This window comes from Callospermophilus lateralis, chromosome 9, assembly GCF_048772815.1.
Source record: "Callospermophilus lateralis isolate mCalLat2 chromosome 9, mCalLat2.hap1, whole genome shotgun sequence".
In the NCBI taxonomy this organism is placed as follows: domain Eukaryota; kingdom Metazoa; phylum Chordata; class Mammalia; order Rodentia; family Sciuridae; genus Callospermophilus; species Callospermophilus lateralis.
Window position 1 is genome coordinate 67,624,367 of NC_135313.1, and position 23,012 is coordinate 67,647,378.

General features: G+C 34.0%; 1 protein-coding gene across 1 annotated transcript in view; it reads left to right on the forward strand.

Moving 5' to 3' along the window:
• Positions 1-23,012, forward strand: part of Ifih1 (interferon induced with helicase C domain 1) — a 54,681-nt gene that overhangs the window by 17,067 nt on the left and 14,602 nt on the right. The window contains exons 5-8 of the mRNA XM_076866184.2: positions 9,649-9,753; positions 15,649-15,869; positions 21,296-21,506; positions 22,365-22,582. Of these exons, the coding sequence (XP_076722299.1) occupies positions 9,649-9,753; positions 15,649-15,869; positions 21,296-21,506; positions 22,365-22,582 (755 nt within the window). The remainder of the gene's footprint in view (positions 1-9,648; positions 9,754-15,648; positions 15,870-21,295; positions 21,507-22,364; positions 22,583-23,012) is intronic.

Sequence of the window (23,012 nt, forward strand, 5' to 3'; positions counted from 1 at the left end):
AGCTACCTGACATCTCTGTGGGTTACTGGCAGCTTTCTAAGTCCACACTAGAAAGAATGGAAGACTGAACTGAGGCTGGGCAAAGATCCTGCATTTCAGATTAGCAGTTTCATAAAAAGTTGCCAGGTGCATCTTATCAGTTTGCACTTTATGTAGTCTGAGTTTCAAGTGGTCCAAAAAGAAAAAAGAAAAAAAGAAAAAGGCCAAGAATTTAAATTCCTCTTTTTCTTCTTCTCCTTCTCCTTCTTCTTCACGTTTTAAGTGTACCTTGTGAGAAAATCTGGATCTTCATAATGGTTTTAGGGAATAGAAAGGTTTGGGGCTTTTAATTTTTTTTTTCCTCTCGAGATCTTCTTTCCCTTCCTTTTTCTTTAACCTCCCTGTCCCCTTTTTTTTCTTTTTTTCACTTCTTTTACTTAGAAAATATTAATTAAACACCTCTCATGTGCCAGGCTCCTTCTTCAGTACTGTACAGACAGTGGGGAATACAAGAGAAATGGTTTTAGCTCCATGAAGCTTCCCACTCTGGGGGTGTCAGCCCAAAGTAGTCATCTTATAGCTACAATGACAGTATATCCTATGAAAGAAAAATACAGAACATTAAAGTGTCTAAGTCTAAGGGCATATACAAGTACAGTCAGCTGGACAGGGGCTGAGGACCCAATCCAATTCACAACAGTCTTCTGGTCTGTAGGGTCTTTTGATGTGCAGACATCTATGTGCATTGGTGAGCAGGTTAGTGCAACCCATTCTGTCCCTTGCCAGAATAATAACAAAGGGTAACTACAAAAATGTGGTGCCTTGGCCCTGGGCCTTTGCTTAGACACTGTTGCTGATACATGTCATGGATCTTTCCAAATATATGTTCATTTTCTTGATCTTAAAAACTAAGAATTCCTGGCATAAGTAACTTGTAAAATACTATTAGCACAGAGAAGAATTCTTTTGGTTGAACTTTTACTACAAAATTTAACATACAATGATTTTTATTACATAGGCATTCTTAGAATTAACAATTAGAATAAATGTGAAAGTGTTCCATAGTGTCTTATATGCATTTGTGTAATTTTTGTATGTATCTTCTTGATGTTGATAATGAATAATCTTTATTTTGAATTCCAATATATGTTAATATTTCAAATAGTTACCAAAGTAGCACTGAAAGAAATTTGTTACTTAAGTTGCATACATTCTGCAGTTATGAATATTTTTATGTGCAGAAAGAAAAAAAATGTGAGAAATTATTTCTGATTTTAAAGAAAACTTTTCTAATTATTATTTCTGAACCAGTTTGTATGCCATTTTTTTTCAGTGCATAAAATCTTGGTGCACCCAAGTATTTTTAATTATTTATAGTTTTAATGCAAAGATTCTTCATATGTTGTTTTCTGCCCCTTTTACTCCTTAACATACCTAACCAGAACTATTAGTAACACTGACTTACTATGAAACCAGTTTTAATCATGCCACCTTCATGTAAAGGGCAATCTATTAAAATTCTCCAAGGGGATGATTAAGGAGAGAGATTTTTATCCTGTCTTCATTAAGTAGGGACTGGCATTTCTTCTTCCTTCCTCCTTATTCACTATTGACAATCAACTGCTTCCCATTAAAAAAGTGTATAGTAATTAAAATGCACCAAAAAGTTTTTAATTCACCATTTTCCAAATTAATACAATAATTCCTAAAGAACATTTGAACATGCCTCACACATTAATACTATTTTAATGCTGAAAGTGATCATTCAGCTTTCTGAAGCCATTTTATAACAAAATTATAGAAAATGTTCATGTCTCTCCAGGCCATACTTCCCTGAAAAACATATCACTGTATGTTTTCCATATTTCTGTATTCTAGTTTTCAGCAAAAATGTCATATAATTTTTTTAATTCACCACTATTGTTGCTTTGTTATAAGTGAGTAGTTATTTTACCTGGACACTTTTGTTATATCATTTTAGAAATTAATGCTTTTGTATAAAAATAAAACTAAAGTAAGTAATATTTAAAACTAAGTTAAATTTATGTTACATAGAATTGAAGTAAAAAATCCAGGAAATTTCTTTTATTATTCTGTTGCATCTCCTGTTGTGAATCAGAAATTCAAATACCTCATGTTGACCAGAAGAGGGCGCGTTGATACTTATAAAGAGGGATTTTACTGTTGCAAAGTGGAAGATTACAACGTAACTGCAGTGTGCTGTGTGTGACTACACAGTGCGCATGACTGGGACTGCATGTGTATATTTTGATTTATATATTCTTTCACGTGAAGATTTTAAAATTCCACCCCAGCTAATGAGCTTACCAACCTGCTTGTTTTCAGACTTTAATACCTTCTTTTTCATATTCCCCCATATGTTCAACTCCTTAGGTTTATCCGGTGACATTATGCTTTGGAATATATTGTGGATATATTTTGCATAGATCATGTTCTGTAGGAGGGGTTTAAAAATTGACCTTTATAAAACAGCCTCCTTCTCCCTGGCCCAATCTGTCACAGCACTTTTTGTTGTTGTTGTTGTTTTGTTTTGCCTTTTTATAGACTGAAGTCCAATCTTAGATTTGTTCTATACTAATTTCTGTAAAAGTGCCACAAATTTTATCCTTGCACTAGAGGACCAGAATAACATTCTATAGCACTAACCTGTAGAAATCCAGAGAATTTTTAGTATCCCTAGAAATAAATATCGTAGCATTTGAGACCAAAGTGGAAAAGATAATTGCTATAGTCATATACAATAATATTGTCTCAGAATTATATATACTGTTTCAGGATTGGTTCAAATTAAGATATCTATGCTTACTTGCTAAATTTTCTTATCATTAACTATTGAGAAAGTAGTACTAGTGAAGCAATTCAAATGCACGTAATATTTTGAGCTAAAAGAAAGGGAGATATTACTGCTGCTGGTATTGGTGTTTGTTAATAGATTACATAGGTTTGTATTTTATTTGAAAACTATCTTGAGCTACATAGGTCAGTTACATGACTTATAATTTCATAATAGTTCTAAAAAGGGTTAGTGTTCATATCTAGAGGATGAGGATATAGGTATTTTATCGGAAAGAAACCTCCCTTGTATATAGTTGATTCAGACTGGATTTATTTTTGCGACATACCTTTATGGCTGCAAAGTTGTTTTATTTATTTAAAAAAAATCATTTGTAGTGGGACACAATACCTTTATTTTATTTATTCATTTTTCTATGGTGCTGAGGATCAAACCCAGCACCTTATATGTGCTAGGCGAGCACTCTACCACTGAGCCACAACTCCAGTCCCTTTTATTTTTTAAATAGAGTTTTACCAAAAGTGATAATTTTAACTTTAATTTGATTATTAACCCTTGCCGTCTCTATTTGGGGATGTGAATGAGGATAGAGCCAGAGTAGTAGAAAGAAAGAAGTGAGTTCGTCAAATTGTATTATTGAGGAACTAAACCTTGAGCCTTTCTGTTCATTCTGGTTCAGTAAAACAAGTCACATGACCCCCCAAAGAGAAAGAGTAATCAATCTGTAAATACATGTATGTCAAAGGTTGAAGAGAGCCAAGACAACTCGTGAAAGAAGGAAGGCTAATCCAAGAGAGTTTACCAGAGGAGAAACATGAGACATTTCATCCGAGCCTTGATGGTCCAATGCTGGTTTATGAACAAATGTGTCAGGCAACATTTTGGCTTGCATGAACATCATGAGTAAGCATGTAGGTATTTAAAAAAAACTCAAAAGTGTTCAGAAGAACAGTGTAATGAGAGGGGGATATTTGTGAAGGAGGGTGGCAGGAGACAAGCCCTTTAAGATCAATGAATGAATGGGTCTCTCCCAAGGTAATTTTTATAATTGTTTTTTCTAAGGTTAAAAAAATAGTTAAAAATTAATGATTTGTTGTTTTGATATTTATGAAATGCCAGCACAATGCTTTTGCCATTGTCCTTAATTAGAAGAATGGATTTAGTGACAACTCCACGTAGGACATCACACTGACACCCTGAATCTGGCTATGGTGGAAATATTCACACTGTGGACATTGGCAAACACTATTAAATCGTGGAGTTTTTCTCTTGCAAGGAACCAATTGTTGAACATTCCCTGGACACCCTTAAAATATCTCTCTTGGTACCTTTCTTTGGCATCAGCTTAGGTCTGCTAAACTCCTATATCCTTTCTGTTTGAGCACCTGAAAGTTAAAGAGATTTCCAATCTCTTTTCTTTGACCTTGCCATCCCTAAACCTTGTTCTAGCCCGAGTCTTACTTCCATGTATTCAGATTATCAGTCATGATTGACTCTAAGACTTTCTGCCTCCTTTACTGATTGGCAGGGAATGAAGGAGTCATTCTAGAGGGTGTGGCTGTCCTTCCAACTTTATATTTGAATAGCTATCTTTCTGCATTAGCCCATGTCCAAAGGCTAACAGGCATAGATGATAGTATTTAAGCCAAAATCATTACATGCAATTCAAATTAAATTCTGTTTGAAATATTTAAGCAGTAGAAATTCTATAAACAGGAGCAGAGGAGCTCCATGGATAGCCATGTGCGACTGTGGCTCTAAGAGAGATTTTTCTCTTTGGGGAACTCATTTCCTAGAAGCTTGGATCCAGGAGAGAATATGCAAGGTGGGTGGAGGTGGCTTCTCTCCATTCTGTGGGAACACATGTTCCCTGGCACAGAGAGAGAAATCTGACAGACCAAAAAGTGTGTGTGTGTGTGTGTGTGTGTGTGTGTGTGTAGATCCATATACATAGAGCTGAAAATAAAAGTGATCTATTTCTTCTGAAAAAAAAAAAGATTAAGTTCTTTCAAAAGAAAAAGGAGATATATATTATTAGTAGTATGAAAGTAAACACATTTAAGAAGTCTATGCAGTCTCTGTGTGCATGCCCAGATGTGAATGTGTGTTGCAGGCTTTTGGGGCAGTCTGGTGTTCCATGCTGAGAGGGAAGGTGGTGTGGCTAGATGTGACACTGAGAAGCATCATGAGGTCAGAACAAGACTCAACACAGAATTACCGTGAAAAATGAAGTGAGATAACTCAAATGCCTTGGAAGCACCAATTCTCAGGAGAAGAAAGCTGTTGGTGTTCTTCCTCAGTGTCCACAGGGGCTCTTGCCCCTCACATCATTTCTTTCTGGAAGGCAAAATCACCTTTTAGGAAAGAGAACCTACAAGAAAGGAGAGAGAGAGGGTATAGATAGAGTAAACAAGCATCTAGGCTAAACATAGAAGGAACACTACCTGGAAGGAATAGAAGTAAGAAACAATTTGTATTTTGCCTGGTGAACCTTAGCTCTTGGAATAAAAACCGTATTGTCTGTCTACTACTTGTTATAATAGCATATTCCAGCAGAGGGCAGACTTTACATTAAAATAAATCTGAAAAGGCTTTCAAGAGGGTTTTTTTGTTGTTGTTTGAAATTTTAACTTCAATATTTTTGGTTTCTAAATGATTTTTAAATATTTTAAAGCATTTAAGGTCTAGGGTATGTTAAATATAAAATTTCTTGGATTCAATGTAATATTCCTGCCATATTAGCAAAATATTCAAGATGGGATTCCAAAACGAGGCAGTAGTTTTCCATGACTTATGGACTGGTCTTAGATATTTCCTGTCACTGTGAGCAAAACTGTTCTTTTCTGTGTTGCTTACAAAATTATTACAGAAAACCCTATGTCTTTCTCGAACAGGCATGGTTTTCTTTCATTCCAGTCGAGTTTGATATAAATTACTCCTGTTTTCTAGTCTATTTCATAGTTACCTTTGCTATTTTCTCTAGAGGAAATGACACCTATATAAAAGTTAATTAAACCTATTACACAATGTAACTCTAATAGTCAGCACTCCTTTAAGCAGCAATTTCACAATAATTTAAGCCTTATTTTTCCTGTGATTGTTTTCCTTGATTGAATAAAATCATTTTTACAATAAATAAGAAAGTAAAAACTATTTCTTAAAACTGGTTATGTTCAGATATGAAGACCAATCTGTTGGACTCCAAAGCGCATGATCGGTGTATGGCAACATCCTGCCTCTTATTAAGTTTATTTTATATGATCTAATTTAAAATCATGTGCTTATGACTTTTATTAGGATTTAACTTCAGAATGACATGCTCTGAAACGTACAAAGAACAACACAAAATGATTCTAAAATAAGTCACTTGTAGAAATTTTTGGTACATAAACTCAATATGTTGGTTGAATCTTTCTTTGAGCACTTTTTTTTTATCTCATTGTGTGTGTGTGTGTGTGTGTGTAAGAGAGGGAGGGAGGGAGGGAGGGAGAGAGAGAGAGAGAGAGAGAGAGAGAGAGAGAGAGAGAGAGAGAGATATGATTTTTTAAGTGAATGCAGGAGGAAAACTCCTGGGTATGATCTTTTCACTGTTAAAGAGAAGTATTTTCTTTTATTATTAAATTTCTTTCCTTTAGTACTTCTGTTTCTAAGAAAGCAATATATATATATATATATATATATATATATATATATATGCATAAGAATTTTTGCTGCCTAGGAAACTAAATTATTTTTGTGTGGAGAAGCTGAAGATTTATATATCCTTAAAATGACAAAGAAATGGAACTCTTTCATTTTTAATAATCTCTAACAGAATTATTACAATTGATTTTGTGCAACAGGATGGAAGTGTTCCTTTGTGTGCAAAATGAGTGTGGTTGCTTAAATGAAAAGTTAATGGGAGTTCAATGAATTAGAAGTACTAGTAAAGTACAATCATTTTTCTAACTTCTTTTGTTTTTTCTTAGAAAGATAAGCTCTATTTTAAGTTTGGTGCAAAACTTGACATTCCAATGAAAATGTCTATTGCTTTTTTTAAAAAAAAGTAATTTTGATTTCTCTTAACACTATGGATGTGGGATTGCTTACTTGTTTACAAAGCTCCACACAATCTTCAGCCACTGGAACACTAGACTTGAATTTAGAAAATGGGGATTCTGCCCCATAATTGTGTGATCTAGATAAATTAACTTCTCTGAGTCTTGGTTTCTCATCTACGAAAGTGAACAAATTAATGGATATCTACCACAAGCAATGTTGAGAACTTAAGACATAATTTACATCTGTGAAAGCTATGAGCTTTGTCTTCCTGACACATTGCAGATTTGATTGTGAAATCAAAATTATTCATATAATGAACTTAATTAATAACATCTTAGTTTTAGTAGCAACTTTCTCTATAAATTGTTTGTGCACAATACATAATAACTCCCCCCAAATTTACACATGCTAAAATGAAGCTTGACTCTACATGTACAAAGGGCAGGTTTAAGATTGTGATTTAACTGCTAAATGTTTAGGAAATGAAGATCAAATACAATTTTCATTTCTATTATGCCTACTAGAAAACAATATTAGAATTTAGATTATATCTGTTAGTATTTCCAGTAATTTTGTTATTCTCTTGTTCTCAATCCTACCTATATTTAAAACAACAAATGTAAAGCACATCAAAATTCACTTTTTTTGCGTCAAAATTTTGGCCTATATTTCTAGATCTAGAATTATCCTTGCAATGACATTTTCCCCATCTCATTTTACACCTTGCCTTTTCCTTACAAATCATATTCTCTTTTCATCAGTACATCTGCCCAAAATGCTCTTCGACTTGACAGTTCTATCCCACACTCGCCTCTGAGCTTCTAACAAGACATACCTCTGGGAATTGCAAAGTGCCATATTTAAAATCTCTCAGTGAGATATACAGGTTTTCCCGTGTGATCATAAGGGATTCCTCAAATCTGAGTTTTAGAGCTAATCTACAACAACTGATAAGCACAGTATTTTCACATTAGTATATTTATGTTGTGCTAATATACTTAAACAGTATGGATGTCCATTGAGATTTTTCTACAACTTTCTTATCAGCTTTCTTTTAACTTTTAAGAAAGATGTCTTACATATTTGATTGGTATTGGCTGAAATTCCATTACATCTCCCAAGATAAATAGACTTAACTCAATTGGAGGGGTGATGTCTTAGATGTCACTAGCACCCAATGGAATACTGGCTTGAAATAAACAGGAAGAAATTACAGATACAACAATATAGACAAAACTCACACATCTTATGCTAAATTAAAGAAGCAAGACACAAAGCTTACATATTGCATGAATCCATTTATGTGACATTCTGAAAAGGACAAAACTGTAGGGACAGAAATCAGATCAATGGTAACCAGGGGACAGTGGAGGACATTGACTCTACAGAGGCTTGAGGTAAATTTTGGGTGGTAATGGAAATATCTTACAGAACTCTATACATTTATTAAATTCGTCAAACCATACAACTAAAAAGAGTAATTTTGCAGTGTAGAAGATATACCTCATCTGACTTGAAAAAATGAACTAGTTCAAAAGAAAGAGTGTACTTAAAGTTTCTAGTATCATCTTTTTTGGAGAAGTTCTTTTGATAACATGCTATGTGTCTGTTCATCATCAATTTCTATTTCCAGCTTTAAATATATGATAGATGAGAGTGGTTTTACACAGCTAAAGGCTACCTTACTGTAACTTCTTAGTGCATTGAGGGAAGTGTAAGAGGAGATGATAATTACCTAAGATGGATAAATGTTTTGAAATATTATTAAATATAAGAACACTAGTAAATGAATGCCTGCCAGTAATAGACCACCACTTGGTATTTTTTTTCATTTTCTAATCACCAACTAACAACAATTAATCTACTGTGCCAAAAACTTGTTGTACCCAATACTACTTAACGGTTATCAAATCCTATGAGGTAAATGGTATTAGACCCATTTCACAAGCAAATTTCACAAGTCCTTCTGATTCCAAAGCCTACATTAGTAACCACTGCATTGATTTTTACCAGGTTGGTGGTAATTTTGATCCTTAAGAATGATATTGCATAAGTTTTGGGAATTGAACTGTACTGAAGAAATTCTTCCCTTGAAGAAATTAAGGTTTTCAAAAGAATTGATACTACTGAAACCAGAAAATCGGCTTAAGTGGGGGGTGTGCACTTGCTCTTCATGTTTAACCATAACTCTTTGATGGAGGCTTAACTTAATTATAGTTAAGAAAACATTTATTTCCTGCCACACATAAGCTCATGGTACCACTGTAAAACCAGGTTTCAGGGACTTTTTTTAACGAATTTGTTTTAGATTTTAAATTGTGATATTGTAAATCCATGTTTATCACTGAAATATTTTCATAACTGATCAGTAGATCCATGCATTTTATTAATTTTATATATAATTTTACTAATTCTCTACCATTGTACATGAAAATAGTTTCAATGCTTTTTATATAGTATTTTTATTTGAAACCTAGTATCAAGCTTGGATATTCTTTTTGGGGGGCAAAATCTACATGGTGAGCAATGACCAAAGTCGTAAGCCCTTAAGAATTTGCTTCAGTTCTTACATTGGATCACAGCACTTTGAGTAGGTAATATGTATTTGAGTCACTACTCAGCAGCTGCTCATCCATAGAGGATTTTTCCTAATGTAGCCTGCCAGAAACTCTTACCTTTTATTCATAATTGTCTGGGTGTGCCTTCTCCACTTTCATTGAACTGTATGTACTGTGTGCTGTAGAGGTGTGCAGTTAAAATACGTTTATTCTCAGAAATATTTTAAAAATATTTTAAAATGTTTTCCTTTGCAGAATCAGACACAAGTTTGGCAGAAGGAAGTGTCAGCTGCTTAGATGAAAGCCTTGGACATAACAGCAACATGGGCAGTGATTCAGGCACCATGGGAAGTGATTCAGGTACTGCCTAACTGTTGTGTAAACCTTAAAAAGTGTGAAATAAGACGCCATATAGTGGAATGCATGGGGGCTGTTCATACCCTCCCTAATGTATTTATGCAATTAAAGCAATTCTTCTCTCCAGTGAGTCATTTTGGAACTTTGCCACTGGCTCTCTTTAAAAGTACAACTTACAAAAGTCTTAGAACCAAACTCATTTTGATCCAATACTTGTCTTTTTGATCTGGTACACGCCACATTTCATGGAATCGTGTCATCTGTTTTATTTTTGAGATCTGTGTCGATTCATTTGACTACACCTAAATTCTGTATGCAGCTTGATATTTATTCTCAAATGTTACTTTTTATTAAAATAGATTTTAAATAAGACATTAATACTATCAGTAAGAGGAATGTAACTTTAGATAATGATATCTAAAGATAGATAATCATTTAGCAAATGATAAACAGCATCTCTTAAAACAAAGAACTAGAACTGAAGCATATAGTTAAAAGAGTTCCAATTTGTGCACAGAGCTCTTGAATAGGAATAGAGCTTACAAAATACTTTGGTCACTAAATGCTAACTTGGCTAGGTAGTTCCCAAGTTGCTTTTCCTACTGGTTGTGTATCACACCAGCAATAAATGAAAGTGCCTATTCCCAATCCCCCCACCTTCATCAAAACTCACTCCTACCTAATTTCCTAACTTCTCAGTTTGGTAGATTCACATTTTTTTTTTTTTTTGTCTCTTCTCTGGATGTGTATTCCATGATTACTACTGAGCTAATATATTGATATTTTTAAGTATAGTGATGGATTATTAAATGTCTATTATATACCTTTCTATATTGGTATATATGAATAATTCATAATTAAAATGAACAACTTACAAAGGGAAAGTACTATGCAATTTGGCCAGCTAAGAAGCAGTGGAAAACTGACTAAGAAGCAAATTAGTTTATCCTTCATTAATGATTTTTCTGCTTAAAAAATGTGCAATTTATATTATCCTGCATTGTCAGAATCATAGAAATACAGATGTATAATAGGCTCAGAAGAGAAAAAAATACATATAAAAACATGGTCATCTGCCCTAATAGCTTTCTAAGTTAAATGGTACCACCATGACTATTTCTATATCCTTTTCTCACAATCATACTCCTGAATTCCTGAGAATAAGTTATTTGTAAGAAAACAATTCACCAAATGTCTGTCAAAATGTTAATTGTAAGTTGAAAGGGTTAATTCATTTTGTATTTACTTTCATCAGTGTCATTGAGTACTTGTCAGGGGCTTACTTCTATGGATTGTGTTTGTTTTTCATTATTTGTTCTGAAATTGGTAAATGTAATAATTATCATTTCTATTTTATGTGATTGGTGCTACTAGAACGCAAAATATACTCTAGCTAATATTTAATACATTAATGCGTTGTTTTAAGCTTCTAGACCTCATCCTAATTTTTATTTGTCTAAGTAAGGGTTTTTCAACAATATTCATTCCTTCAACAAATATTTAAAGCATATCCTCTGTGTACAGGGCATTTTGCCTATTTAGAGCTGTTAGCAAATGTATTTGCTGATTTTTAGTCCTCAATGTGGCATGAAAGACGTGATAAATCTGAACGCAACCTACTTTTGAAAAGCAAATACGTTTTCAAAGGCAAATACATTTTCAAAGACAAACACATTTCCAAGAGACACCCTTGAAGTTCTAGATGGGTCAGTGTTTAGAAACAGAATTACTTTGCATAGCGGGCAGTAAAATTCTGAAATGACAAAATTGTGAATTTCCTTACCTTCTGGTGCATGCTATAGCTGAAATAGAAACCAATTCTATTGAATTGATTCAATTTTATTGAATTTTATGAAAGGTTTTGGTAAACTGGTGAACCATTAAATACATATTGAGTTACTGAAAAGTATTACAGTGTTTAAGATTGTATTTTAACCTTTAAGGTCGACAACAAAAAGATCAACAAAAGATCTACATGTCCTTCATTCTCACTCAAAGGTTATATAATGGACTACAGGGATCACAGGTGTGAACAAACACAATTACATTACGTTCTTTGAGGAAGTCTTATGCCATAACAAAGCATAATTGCTGGTAACTGTTAGAGTTTCAAGATTCTAATTATATTATAAAAGGGTTTTTCCCCCCCATTTCCCATTTTCAGAAAGATAAACTGTTTCTCAAAAAGTAGCAATGTTTTTGTCAATATAAACTGGCCTGATATTTAGAAAGTGTTTCCTTACTATTTCGAGGTAATGCCTATTAATATTTGTCCAACTGGAATGGTGTATTTTTCTGTGTTACATGCTATAGGTAAAGGAATACTTTGTGGATTTCGAACACATGCAGTGACAGACCTTTTCTCTCCAAGAATAACTCAGCTGTCAAAATCAATGTGAGAATGAAATTTGCCACATGGTGTAGTTCCAATAGAATATTATTATTTAAACCCAATTTGATTTCATTTTTTGACCATTTATACAGTATAATATAATCTTAAGGTCTTTAGTCATTCTTTGTTTTAGAGGGAGGGCACAGTATAATTAAAAGCTTGTGAATATTTCAAATGATATTTTTATTATTGGATGTAATTATGCTTTTCAGAGAGATCAAAAAATAAACAAACAAACAAAAATGCAAACATTTCTTTTATAAAGGAAATTGGCTCCTGACTCATTGATACCAGCCCAGTTTTCTCCTTCTGGTGACAGAGAAGAGGGAACCCTTTTTTCATTGCTTGTGTGGATAAATTCTTCCATCCCTATGTCAGAGGATGTGATAAGGCAAGAAATCAGGCTGAATATTTAGCACTCACCCAGCTCTTTTTGGTTGGATGCAATTTTCACATTGAATCCCTCTCTCTCTCTCTCTCTCTCTCTCTCTCTCTCTCTCTCTCTCTCTCTCTCTCTCCTTATCTACTCTGTGCTTTTCTTGTAAACTTGGGCTGCCCATCAAATCTCCTAGTCATGACTCAAAAATATAGAAAGTTACTGAGCTGTCTAGCCCATTTCAACGGTAGAAGTATAGTTTTCTTGTCTGAAATCCTTAAGGAAATGGTTGTATTTTGGTAGTGCATGGCACATGATAGGCACCCAGAAAATATTTATTGCAGAATGAATTAAGTGGTACATGACCAGTAAAGTAGCACTAAAATTTGCGACTTTGATTCTAGAGTTAAATTTTGAACACGATATCTTTTAAACATTTCAACTCTTCTTAAATCTATTAGTGTAGTAAATATCTAATATGCATAAGTGATGTTGATATCTCACTCCTTTGATTGGGCTTTAGGTTCCTGGGAAAGAGATTTAGAAAACTGTTCCATGTTATTACCAAAGGATATAGAAGTAAGCATGAAAAATAAAAGGGGAGAGTGATTATTAAAAAAATACATACAACTAAAATAAGGAAAGCAGCATTTTATTATTTTAAAGACATCTATGCAAAAATGCATACAGTGAAATGCAAAACAGAATTTATGAATATATTTTAATGAATATCATAGACTAAATAGCAATTTAGCAAGAATAAATTCCTCCTGGATCTTGGTTTTGACATTGCTTCAAATATTCTGACTTTGCCTAGCATTTATGGTGCCCTCTTTTTCCATCCCTAACACCACCAAACAAACAAACAAACAACAACAATAACAACCACAAAAAAACTTGGTTCTTTTGAAAAAATTAGGTGATATATATCCTCTTAGTGGAGGTGAAATATCAGAATTTTGATTACTTATAAAAGCTACTTAGTAGAGAAGTAATATTGTTCTTAAATAAATCTGAACCTTACATAAATGAGTTACAAATATTATGAGTTCAACGTAAGCATAGAAAGAAAACTTGTAAATGTGTAAATGTCTATTTTAAATGCTGATAATCTTGTGAGTTTTTCATGAAAACCATACTAAATGAATCAGCAGAAGACCCAATGATAGCTTAAATGTCTTGCATCTGTCTTCACTCATCCATAGAGAAGGCACATTTCCTGCCAGGTGTATAGATGGTTCTTCCTGAGTGGTATTTGGTGTGAAATTTCCTACCTGTTCAGATAGTACTATCACAACAAGTTAAAGTCCACTTAAATAGAACCATTCAGTTGCTGAAACAGAGCCATCAGCAAGTTTTCAAACATTAATGGGATTATGTTAGTTTAGTTTTATTGGTGACCATTGATAAGAGAAAGAACACTATTTCATGTGTGATAAAGTACTGATAAGTGCTGTCATTTCATTTTTTCTTGTGATTATATAAAACATACAATAGACTTTTAAATTGGTATAACATTTATATTACTGCATTACATCTTGTAAACTGTACTTTTTTAAGATTTTTCTCATGGCTAATGTAGATTAAAATGGTCACTTATAAACAATATATATTGAAACCAATGTATGTTATAATAATCTCATTCTAACATTCCTAAAATTAGTGTACATTAGCAACTGCTTTACCAGTATTATCAGTTAAAATATATATACATATACATATACATATATATATATATATATATATATATATATATATATATATTAATTTAAAATATTTGTAATATAGTGTGCTTTGGGTTTCAGGAGAAATATGAATTTGTGGAGATATACATATAAGGATATAATAAAGATCATAATTCAAACCTAAATGGCAAAATTAGTCACAATTTAGTTTAAATTAACAAAATTAGTTATTACCTTTCAATGAAAACCTACGAATTAAAGGCTAGCATGAGAAAAGTTTTTCTCCTAGTCACTAAATATTGCTTCTGCACAACTTAATTTCTTTTTTTTAAATATTTTTTAGTTGTTGAGGGACCTTTATTTTATTTATTTGTATGTGGTGCTGAGAACCGAATCCAGTAAGTCACGCATGCTAGTCAAGCACGTCACCACTGAGCCACAACCCCAGCCCCATAACTTAATGTCTTCAAATAGGAGAGGACTTGATACATACATACACACACACACACACACACACACACACACACACACACACACACACAAACATTTACACCCTGCCCTTCATATTCTACAACTATAGATTCAACCAATTGCAGATCAGACATGTTTTTTTAAAACAATTGCTTGTATTGAACATTCACAGATTTTTTTTTTGTTATTGTTTCTTAAATAATACAAAATAACAAGTATTTTCATAATATTTACATTGTATTAAGCATTATGAGTAATATAAGGATGATTTGAAGTTATGGCATATGTGTGCAGGTAATATGGAAATGCTATGCTATTTTATATAAGGGACTTGAACAACTGAGATTTTGATGTCCACAGGGCCTCCTGCAACAATTTCCCCATAGATACTAAGGGAAAATTGTGTACATATGCTTTTTTGTCATTTAGATGTCAGATAAAATTTTAACAAATGAAGGAAAACAGAATCAGCTGTAATATCTTCTTTGTAATGAAAAATAAGGGTGATAGCAGAAAAAGGGGGATGAATGAATCCTGCTTTCCCAATTTCTCTTGATTTTGCATGTGGAAAAGCTCAAAGAAACAAGTAAGATATATTGGCTAAATGAAGAAATGGGAATTCTGATGCATTAACAACATAACTGCCAATCCTGCACCACAACCATTTCTGTAAATTGTTCTTGGCTTTGCTCACTCTTTGAAAACATTCCCCCCACGTTGCTAGCTTCCCAGGCCCTCGTGCTGTTAATTCACTCCTGTACCCCTGCTCCTTAAGCCACTTCCATGATATAGCACCAGCATTTTGCAAATTTAAGAAGACACCTGACACTGATTGGCACAGAAATTAGAAAATGAATTGGTTTGGACATAGAGGAGAAGGAATTTAAACCACAAGAGGCCTATATTCAATTTCAGGCCTACTAGCCTTGATTATTTTATTGCCTCTTATTTTTCCTCTTTTCAACTTTCTTCAGATGAAGAAGAGTTTGCAGAAAGAGCATCCCCTGAGCCAGAACTGAAGCTCAGGCCTTACCAAATGGAAGTTGCCCAACCAGCCTTGGAAGGGAAGAATATTATCATATGCCTTCCCACAGGAAGTGGGAAAACCAGAGTGGCTGTTTACATTGCCAGAGATCACTTGGACAAAAAGAAACAAGCATCTGAGCCTGGAAAAGTTATAGTTCTTGTCAATAAGGTATTCAGACAACACATAATATGGCATCATTTGTTCATTTTTCATTTTACTATTCTGAAGCCTTTAGATAATAATATTTGTAGCAATATAACACAGAGATTAAGTTCAATTGGATGTAAAGTCAAAATGAGCACTTATTTTACTTTCAATGTTTGGTTTTATAAGTATTTCTACTAAGTGACAAAGCTTAAAGTCGGATTTCTCTATAAAATCATTAAATCAAATAACTATAACTTAGGCCTAAAGATGATATTTGCAAGATGTATTTTAAGGTCAACTGATATTGGTTTAGTTTCTCACTGCATATGAACATCAATGACCTCAATATATCCCTGGAATCTAGGCTCAAATAATGTCTTTTAGAGTCTCTTTAAGCACTGGTCCTCAATTGAATATGAAATGTCCTCTTTATCCAGAATATATATAATGTGGCTTAAAGATAAAGAGAAAATGAAGTGAATATTTGGTTTATGTATATCCAGCTAAATAGGTAAATAATGCTCAAAGAATATACACACATATTACACATATGTATAATATATGTTAATGTAGTAAGTATAATAACATTAAATGTGACCATTTTTCTTTAATACTTTATATGAGTGTATGTGAAGGGCATCTTAATTAATAGATATATGTTTTCTTCATTGTGAAACAAAATCTAGGTATTTGAGCCTTACTAAAATAGATAAGAATTTATTAATTTATAAATTTGCAGATTGGGGATATTAGTTTTTGCCATTTTGTGGAATAAATTTGAGTATATTTTTCATGACCAGGAATAGACTTTTTTCCATTCTCATGAATTTCTTTACAGAAAATTCACCAGTCGACTATAAAACTTCCTATATTTTTTAGTATTTCTTTATGCCCAAACTTTCAGTTACAACTTGCTTTTCAGTACTCAAAAAGGTGAGTGATTTCCATCATGTTGTTCCAAATGTAGTTTGTATATATCTGCTATGTCTAAAACTACTCCTTTACACATTTATACCCTCTTTTACACATTTACTTTTTGAGAACTTATTTATTTTTTATTTAATTGTTGGTAATGGTGATGCATTAGAAATTATTTGTCTATAACCTTTCATATATTTTCTTTGTGATGGATATTACTTTTTAGAATAAGTTTGAATCCTATTTCTGCCTAACAGCAGTGTGATCTCAGACAAATTAGTTGCCTCATCTGTAAAATTAACAAAATAATAATAACCGTGTTCTGAAATCTAAATTAGATTTTGTGTGTGTTGATAAAAAGTCTCATAATGATTCAATAAATATTAACTCTTTCTCCCATTCTTTCTCCTCACCTTTGTAACTAATGAAATCAAACACTTTAACCAGAGAATAGGTTAAGTGTCAGATCCAGAGAAAGAACAAAGTTAATAGGATTCAAAGCTACTTAAACTGATATTTTAAATACAACTTAGCTATTCTGCTGTTTTTCAAACTCAGCCTCAACATCTACCCTGTCAAAGGGCTCGCTTTCCCTACTTATCTGCCTCTTTTTAATTATACCACCTCCTCTGAACCATACAGCCTCAAAACCTAGGAGCCATTTTTTTATTCATTTACTTCTGTGTTTCCTTTCTGTGGCCACAGGGGCACAGAGCAGTAGAGCTGGACAGGGCCTTTGAGATCCAGCTTTCTTCCTTGGTGGAGTCTCATTCTCTTGTTTCCACTGAGTAACTTCAAATATCAAGATCTCCTGTCTATAAGACAGCCCCAGTCATTCTTTGACATACTGACACTGTTAGAAAGCCACACATGTATTCATCCAGATTTGCTTCTCTGAAACTCACACGCATTGTTTGCATTTTTTTCCTCTGTATTTCTGAAAAGTAAATCACAATTCTCCTACCTTACCATAGCCCTTCGTGAAAGAGTCCTGTGAGTCCTGTTACTTTTCTTTTTGTCCCCTGGGATAAATGTCCACAGTTCTTTTAATTGTTGATATAACAGGGTTTCCAGGCCTTTCATCATTCTTAGTTCTCATATTCTTCCAAAACTTTATCCAGAACCCTCTTAAAACACAGAGTCCAGAGCGGAACAAAATACTCTAGCTATGGTCTTAGCATTGAGGTGTACAGGAGATACATGATATAACACTCACCCAGCCCGTGACTTGGTTTGCTTTGACAACTACAGACTCATCTGCACCTTACCATGAACTCAGAACCCCATTTCCTTTTCTTCTGAAAATCTGTTAAGCTAAAGTTAACTTATTTTTGTGCAGTTAAGTTTTTAACCTAAATGCAAATACTTGTGCTTCTCTCTTCATATTGCTGATGTTGCCCTATCATTTCAGGTCTCATGATGTTGTACGTGTCTAATGCACTTTCCTTTATATGAGACTTCCTGTCTCAGTGTTTTATTCTAGTTAGGAAACTTTCATCTCCTCAGATCTAGGTGATTTTTATGAATGCTCATTTATAGCCATGTTTAAATGTTAATTCATCCTCACTCTTCACATTCACTGCATTTTGTCTTGTGAACATTTGAGGATATAACTTGAGTCCCTGGGCTTCCCTGTTGTTTTTCTCCCTAGAAATACTAGAAATCCCTCCACTACTTCTCCCATCTATGTCATAATTGCATAATTTCCTATTCCATTTTTTTTAAATTTTAGAGTAATTTCCCTTTAATTACTTTTGGTGAGTCTGGAAATCTCTGGTCCAATAAGTAAACTTAACCTGCATTCTGCTTTTAAGCCTAACAGGAAGTTACTGTAACCTTTGATCTAGAAAAGAGAAATCATGTTTCCTAATACCATTTATTTTCATCTCCCTTCCTCCATCCTTTCCAAAGTTATAGCCTTCAAATGCAGGAAGAAATGAAAACACCACCTGTGCTCCCAGACTTTTCATTTCCTATCTAGGGCTTCAACATCATGAGAGATAAATCCCAGGTTCCTTCAGATGCTATAATGTAGCCCCATATGATTCAGCAGAAGTGGGTAGCAGTTGGGTTTGATTAGTCTTGGCAGGCACTCTGTCACATCTCAGGAAAAGGCTCCAAGAGGACCACACACCTCCCAATTAGCCATGTCAGACTTGCATCTGGCTTTCTCTGTGTCCTTCAATAGGAAGTCAATGCCACCCAGAGTGATTATCAGGACTTCCAACACCTGCTATCTCCTGTGACAATGTTTTTGTTTTGCAGATAAGAGGATGCTGCTTCCTTAGAAGGTTTTGACTCCTCTTTTATGGGTAGAAGTTGCTATGTCACTCCATGATCCAGATATTTTTTTAATTATGCCATTCAGCATGAGTGTATTTAAAAACATATCCAAAGCACATTCTATTCTCAAGATATCTACAGTTTAGAAAGGAGATGAGAGATGTATGCTAATACTATAATTGATATTTTATTGCACTTTATAAAGCACTCTCTTGTACATTATCTCATTAAAACCACACAGTGACTCTATGAGGTAGTCATAATTATCCCATTTTTTTTTTCCATCAGAAAACTGAGGCTCCAACTTTAATTGGCCTTCCAGGGGTCATCCAGCCAATAAGTATCAGAGAAGAGAACTGAACCCTTATCTTCTAAAGTAAACCTGTTCTCTTTCCACTATTTCTGCCACTCAAATGAAAGGCAAAGTGGTATATCAGGGAAGTTTTCTGAGTACTGGAAACATGGCAGCTTCTACTGCATTTAATTTTCACAACCCTATGACAGGTCCACACATTACCCTTATTTTTGAAGGAATAGAGACGAATCAGATCTTATCCAGGTCACACAATCAAGCAGCTGGAGTGGCTCTTTTCAGGGATGTTTTGCTTCTGACACCTGCTTTTTCTTTCTACCACATTCATTTTCCATTCTCTTCTTCAGAATCTTCGTGACTCAGATTACTCCTGTTGTCTTACCCAGTGCAAACAATGCTTCTAGAAAAATGAATCAGTGAGGGCTTTGTGGGAGAGACAGAAGAGTTGTGGCACTCACATTTTGAAGTCTTAAATGTCACGTGGGAGCTTCACTAAAGTGAAGAATTTAGGGCTGTGCCCTCAGGTGGTCCCTAGATGCGGCAATCCTTGAATGGGGCTCAAGAGTCTGTGTTTTCCAAACCTCTTAAGTGATTTTGTGGCAGGTAAACCAGAGAGAATTTATTTTGAAAAAAAAAAAAAACAAAACACTGATTGACAGTTCCTCTCATTACCCCCTTCTACCCTGTGGTAATGTTTTTCACTTGCAAACCTTGATTATTGATTTTAAGTCTACTTTGCTTCCATGGATTCCATTTTACCTCTTTCCTTTTCCCCTCCCCAGACATTTATTCCTAGAAGCCTCTATCATTACTATTGGATAATAATAAATAATAATAAAAAGCCTTGTTCTTTGTGTGCTACCATTCTCCACCAGAGAGATCAGCTAGCCCTTATTTAACACATAAGTGGGACTCACCTCAAGTAAAAAGATTAGCAGATATTCCACTGTTTGCACTATCAGGTAATCACATCACGAGGAAAATAATGTGCATTTGTTGAGGCTTGCCCTTGAAATGCTTCCCAGCAGCTATCTTTCATACTACATAACACTGGACTTCCAGTGTATAAATCCTATTAGAAAAGTACCCTCCCCCAATCCAGTGACGACTAATATGAAGCATTGCAGTGTCGCTCTGGCCAACTTCAGCAGTCATTACAACATACAGAGTCAGCTGAACAAGATAGGAAAGTTGACCCCTCCTTTTGCCAAGTGTATTTGCTCTTTGGTTTTTGCTTAGTCACTAAAGCTGTTCCAGTAGTTCATTTCCTCACTTCCTACCCAGGCTCCCAGTCATGCCTTTCCTCTTTGCTTGTGGTTTCCTGCTCTTTCTAATTGTTCAGGCAGGTTGCTTTTAGCCTGATCCACAAACTAACATTGAGGATAAATCACCTCTATACAACACTTACTTGTAAGGATCCTATGAACAGTTACACTACATTTAAAATACTCTTGTTAGTGTTCATAGTCTGGCCCTGCTGTGCAAATTAAAAATATATTTCCTATCCCATTTCAGTTTCAACTTGTGTCCTTACTAACACATGGCTGAGTAGATTCGAATTCCCTCTTAAATACTTCCTTTGAGGGATTAGTTGTTTCTTCCTCTTTTCGGTCATTTTGTATTCACTTCACCAAGAGAATTATTACATTGCATTATTTTTTTTTTAGTCTTGATAATTGTGTTTAGCTAGACTGAGTTGCTCTAAGCCATTAACCATATCCCAAACACCTTTATGTTCCAGATATGACGTCTACACCTAACAAACATGCAATAAACATTCATTGACAGATGAATATAAGGATTGGTTGTTATGCCTAATTAACTGATAAGGCAAACATGTCTCTTAATATTTCACACATAGTAGGCCTTTGATCAATACCATTTACTTTGATTTTGCTTTCTCTCTTTTTGTTTTATCTTTTCATTTTTTAAGGTAATTTTAGCTGAACAGCTCTTCCTCAAAGAGTTCAAACCATTTTTGAAGAAATGGTATCATGTTATTGGGTTAAGTGGTGATACCCAACTGAAAATATCTTTTCCAGAAGTTGTCAAATCCTATGATGTTATTATCAGTACAGCTCAAATCCTTGAAAACTCCCTCTTAAATTCAGAAAGTGGAGAAGATGCTGGTGTCAGTTTGTCAGGTTGGTAGAAGTGTTTGTTTTTAGAAAAAGAAAAATTAGTAATAATATTGATAGCAATAGAGGTTGTATTAGTTTAATAATTTTTAAAATGTTGATGAGAAGTTAGCCTTCATTTAGATTGTCCTTCATGTTTTAAGATTTCACTAAAACCCTTCACTTACTGGGAGAAACAAACAAAAAGTTAAGTTTTTCTAGATCACTTTTATCTTCATAAGAATACCATTACTAAATCAAGCACTCACTGGATTCTCTGTTTACTTCTGACAATTTTTTTTTTATTTGTTAAGAGATTCCATTAGAACCATGGCCTTCTCTGCAGAGTGAAAAAACAATCCTTCCTATTTTCTGGGACAGGTTGAGAAGGTAGGAGATTGGCAGGGAAAGTCTAAAAGTAATTATAACAATTAAATACAATCCTAAAACAAAATTTTCTCTTTTTAAATAATGTATAATTTTAGTTGATGTAATAAAAATAAATATTGCCAACCCAAAATGAAATATTTTATTAAACAACCAAAGGGTAATCCTGAGTGCTTAAAAAAAAAAGAAAAGAAAAGAAAAGCACTTCCTAACACTTTAGCTCTATGAACTAACACTTTAGATCTATGAACTTTCTGAAACCCATCTATTAAACAGGTATAGTATGTAACAGGAATAGCTTGGTGAATAGTATCCCATACCTAGGTATACTCAGATTCAGTGTGTGATTAGATTTTCTCCTACAGTTTGAAACAGAATAGTGCCAGTCTCCTGCCCAAGAAAGACATCCCCATGGCCACTTGATTTGCTAGTTTCAGGGTACTTCTCTCCCTGTAGCTTGCAGATATTGCAAAATTAACTATTTGATTTTCCTCTAAGACTTCTCCCTCATTATTATTGATGAATGTCATCACACCAACAAAGAAGCAGTCTATAATAACATCATGAGACGTTATTTGAAACAGAAGTTGAAAAACAAACGTCTGGAAAAAGAAAACAAACCAGTGATTCCCCTGCCTCAGATATTGGGCCTAACAGCTTCACCTGGTGTTGGAGGTGCCACAAAGCAAGCCAAGGCTGAAGAACATATTTTAAAAGTAAGTCATGAACTTTACGTATCATCAAGAAGCTAAAACAAATAACAATGTTTCTTGGACTTTTTAAGTAAGATTGAATTCAAATGCCATGATCATCAGTTAAACTAAATCTCTTTGCTGTAACTATGGCAAATACACTGAATCCACAAAACAGTGATAAAACTTAAATAACTGTGATGCAGAAGAGCATAACATTTATGAAGAGTAGATATAACTGATGGGCGGTTGAGACAAACGGAATGCCTTCTCAAATATTTTACAACTTAATGACCTATTCTATATAGAAATGTGCATAGATTATTTTATAGATTTCACACATTATAGCGTCTTACCTCATGAGTGGTAAAACTGAATACTTTCTGTGTCTTTTCGGTTATGTGTCTTTCTATGAATCTGAGCTACTCAAATTAAATGGGAAATAGAAATATGA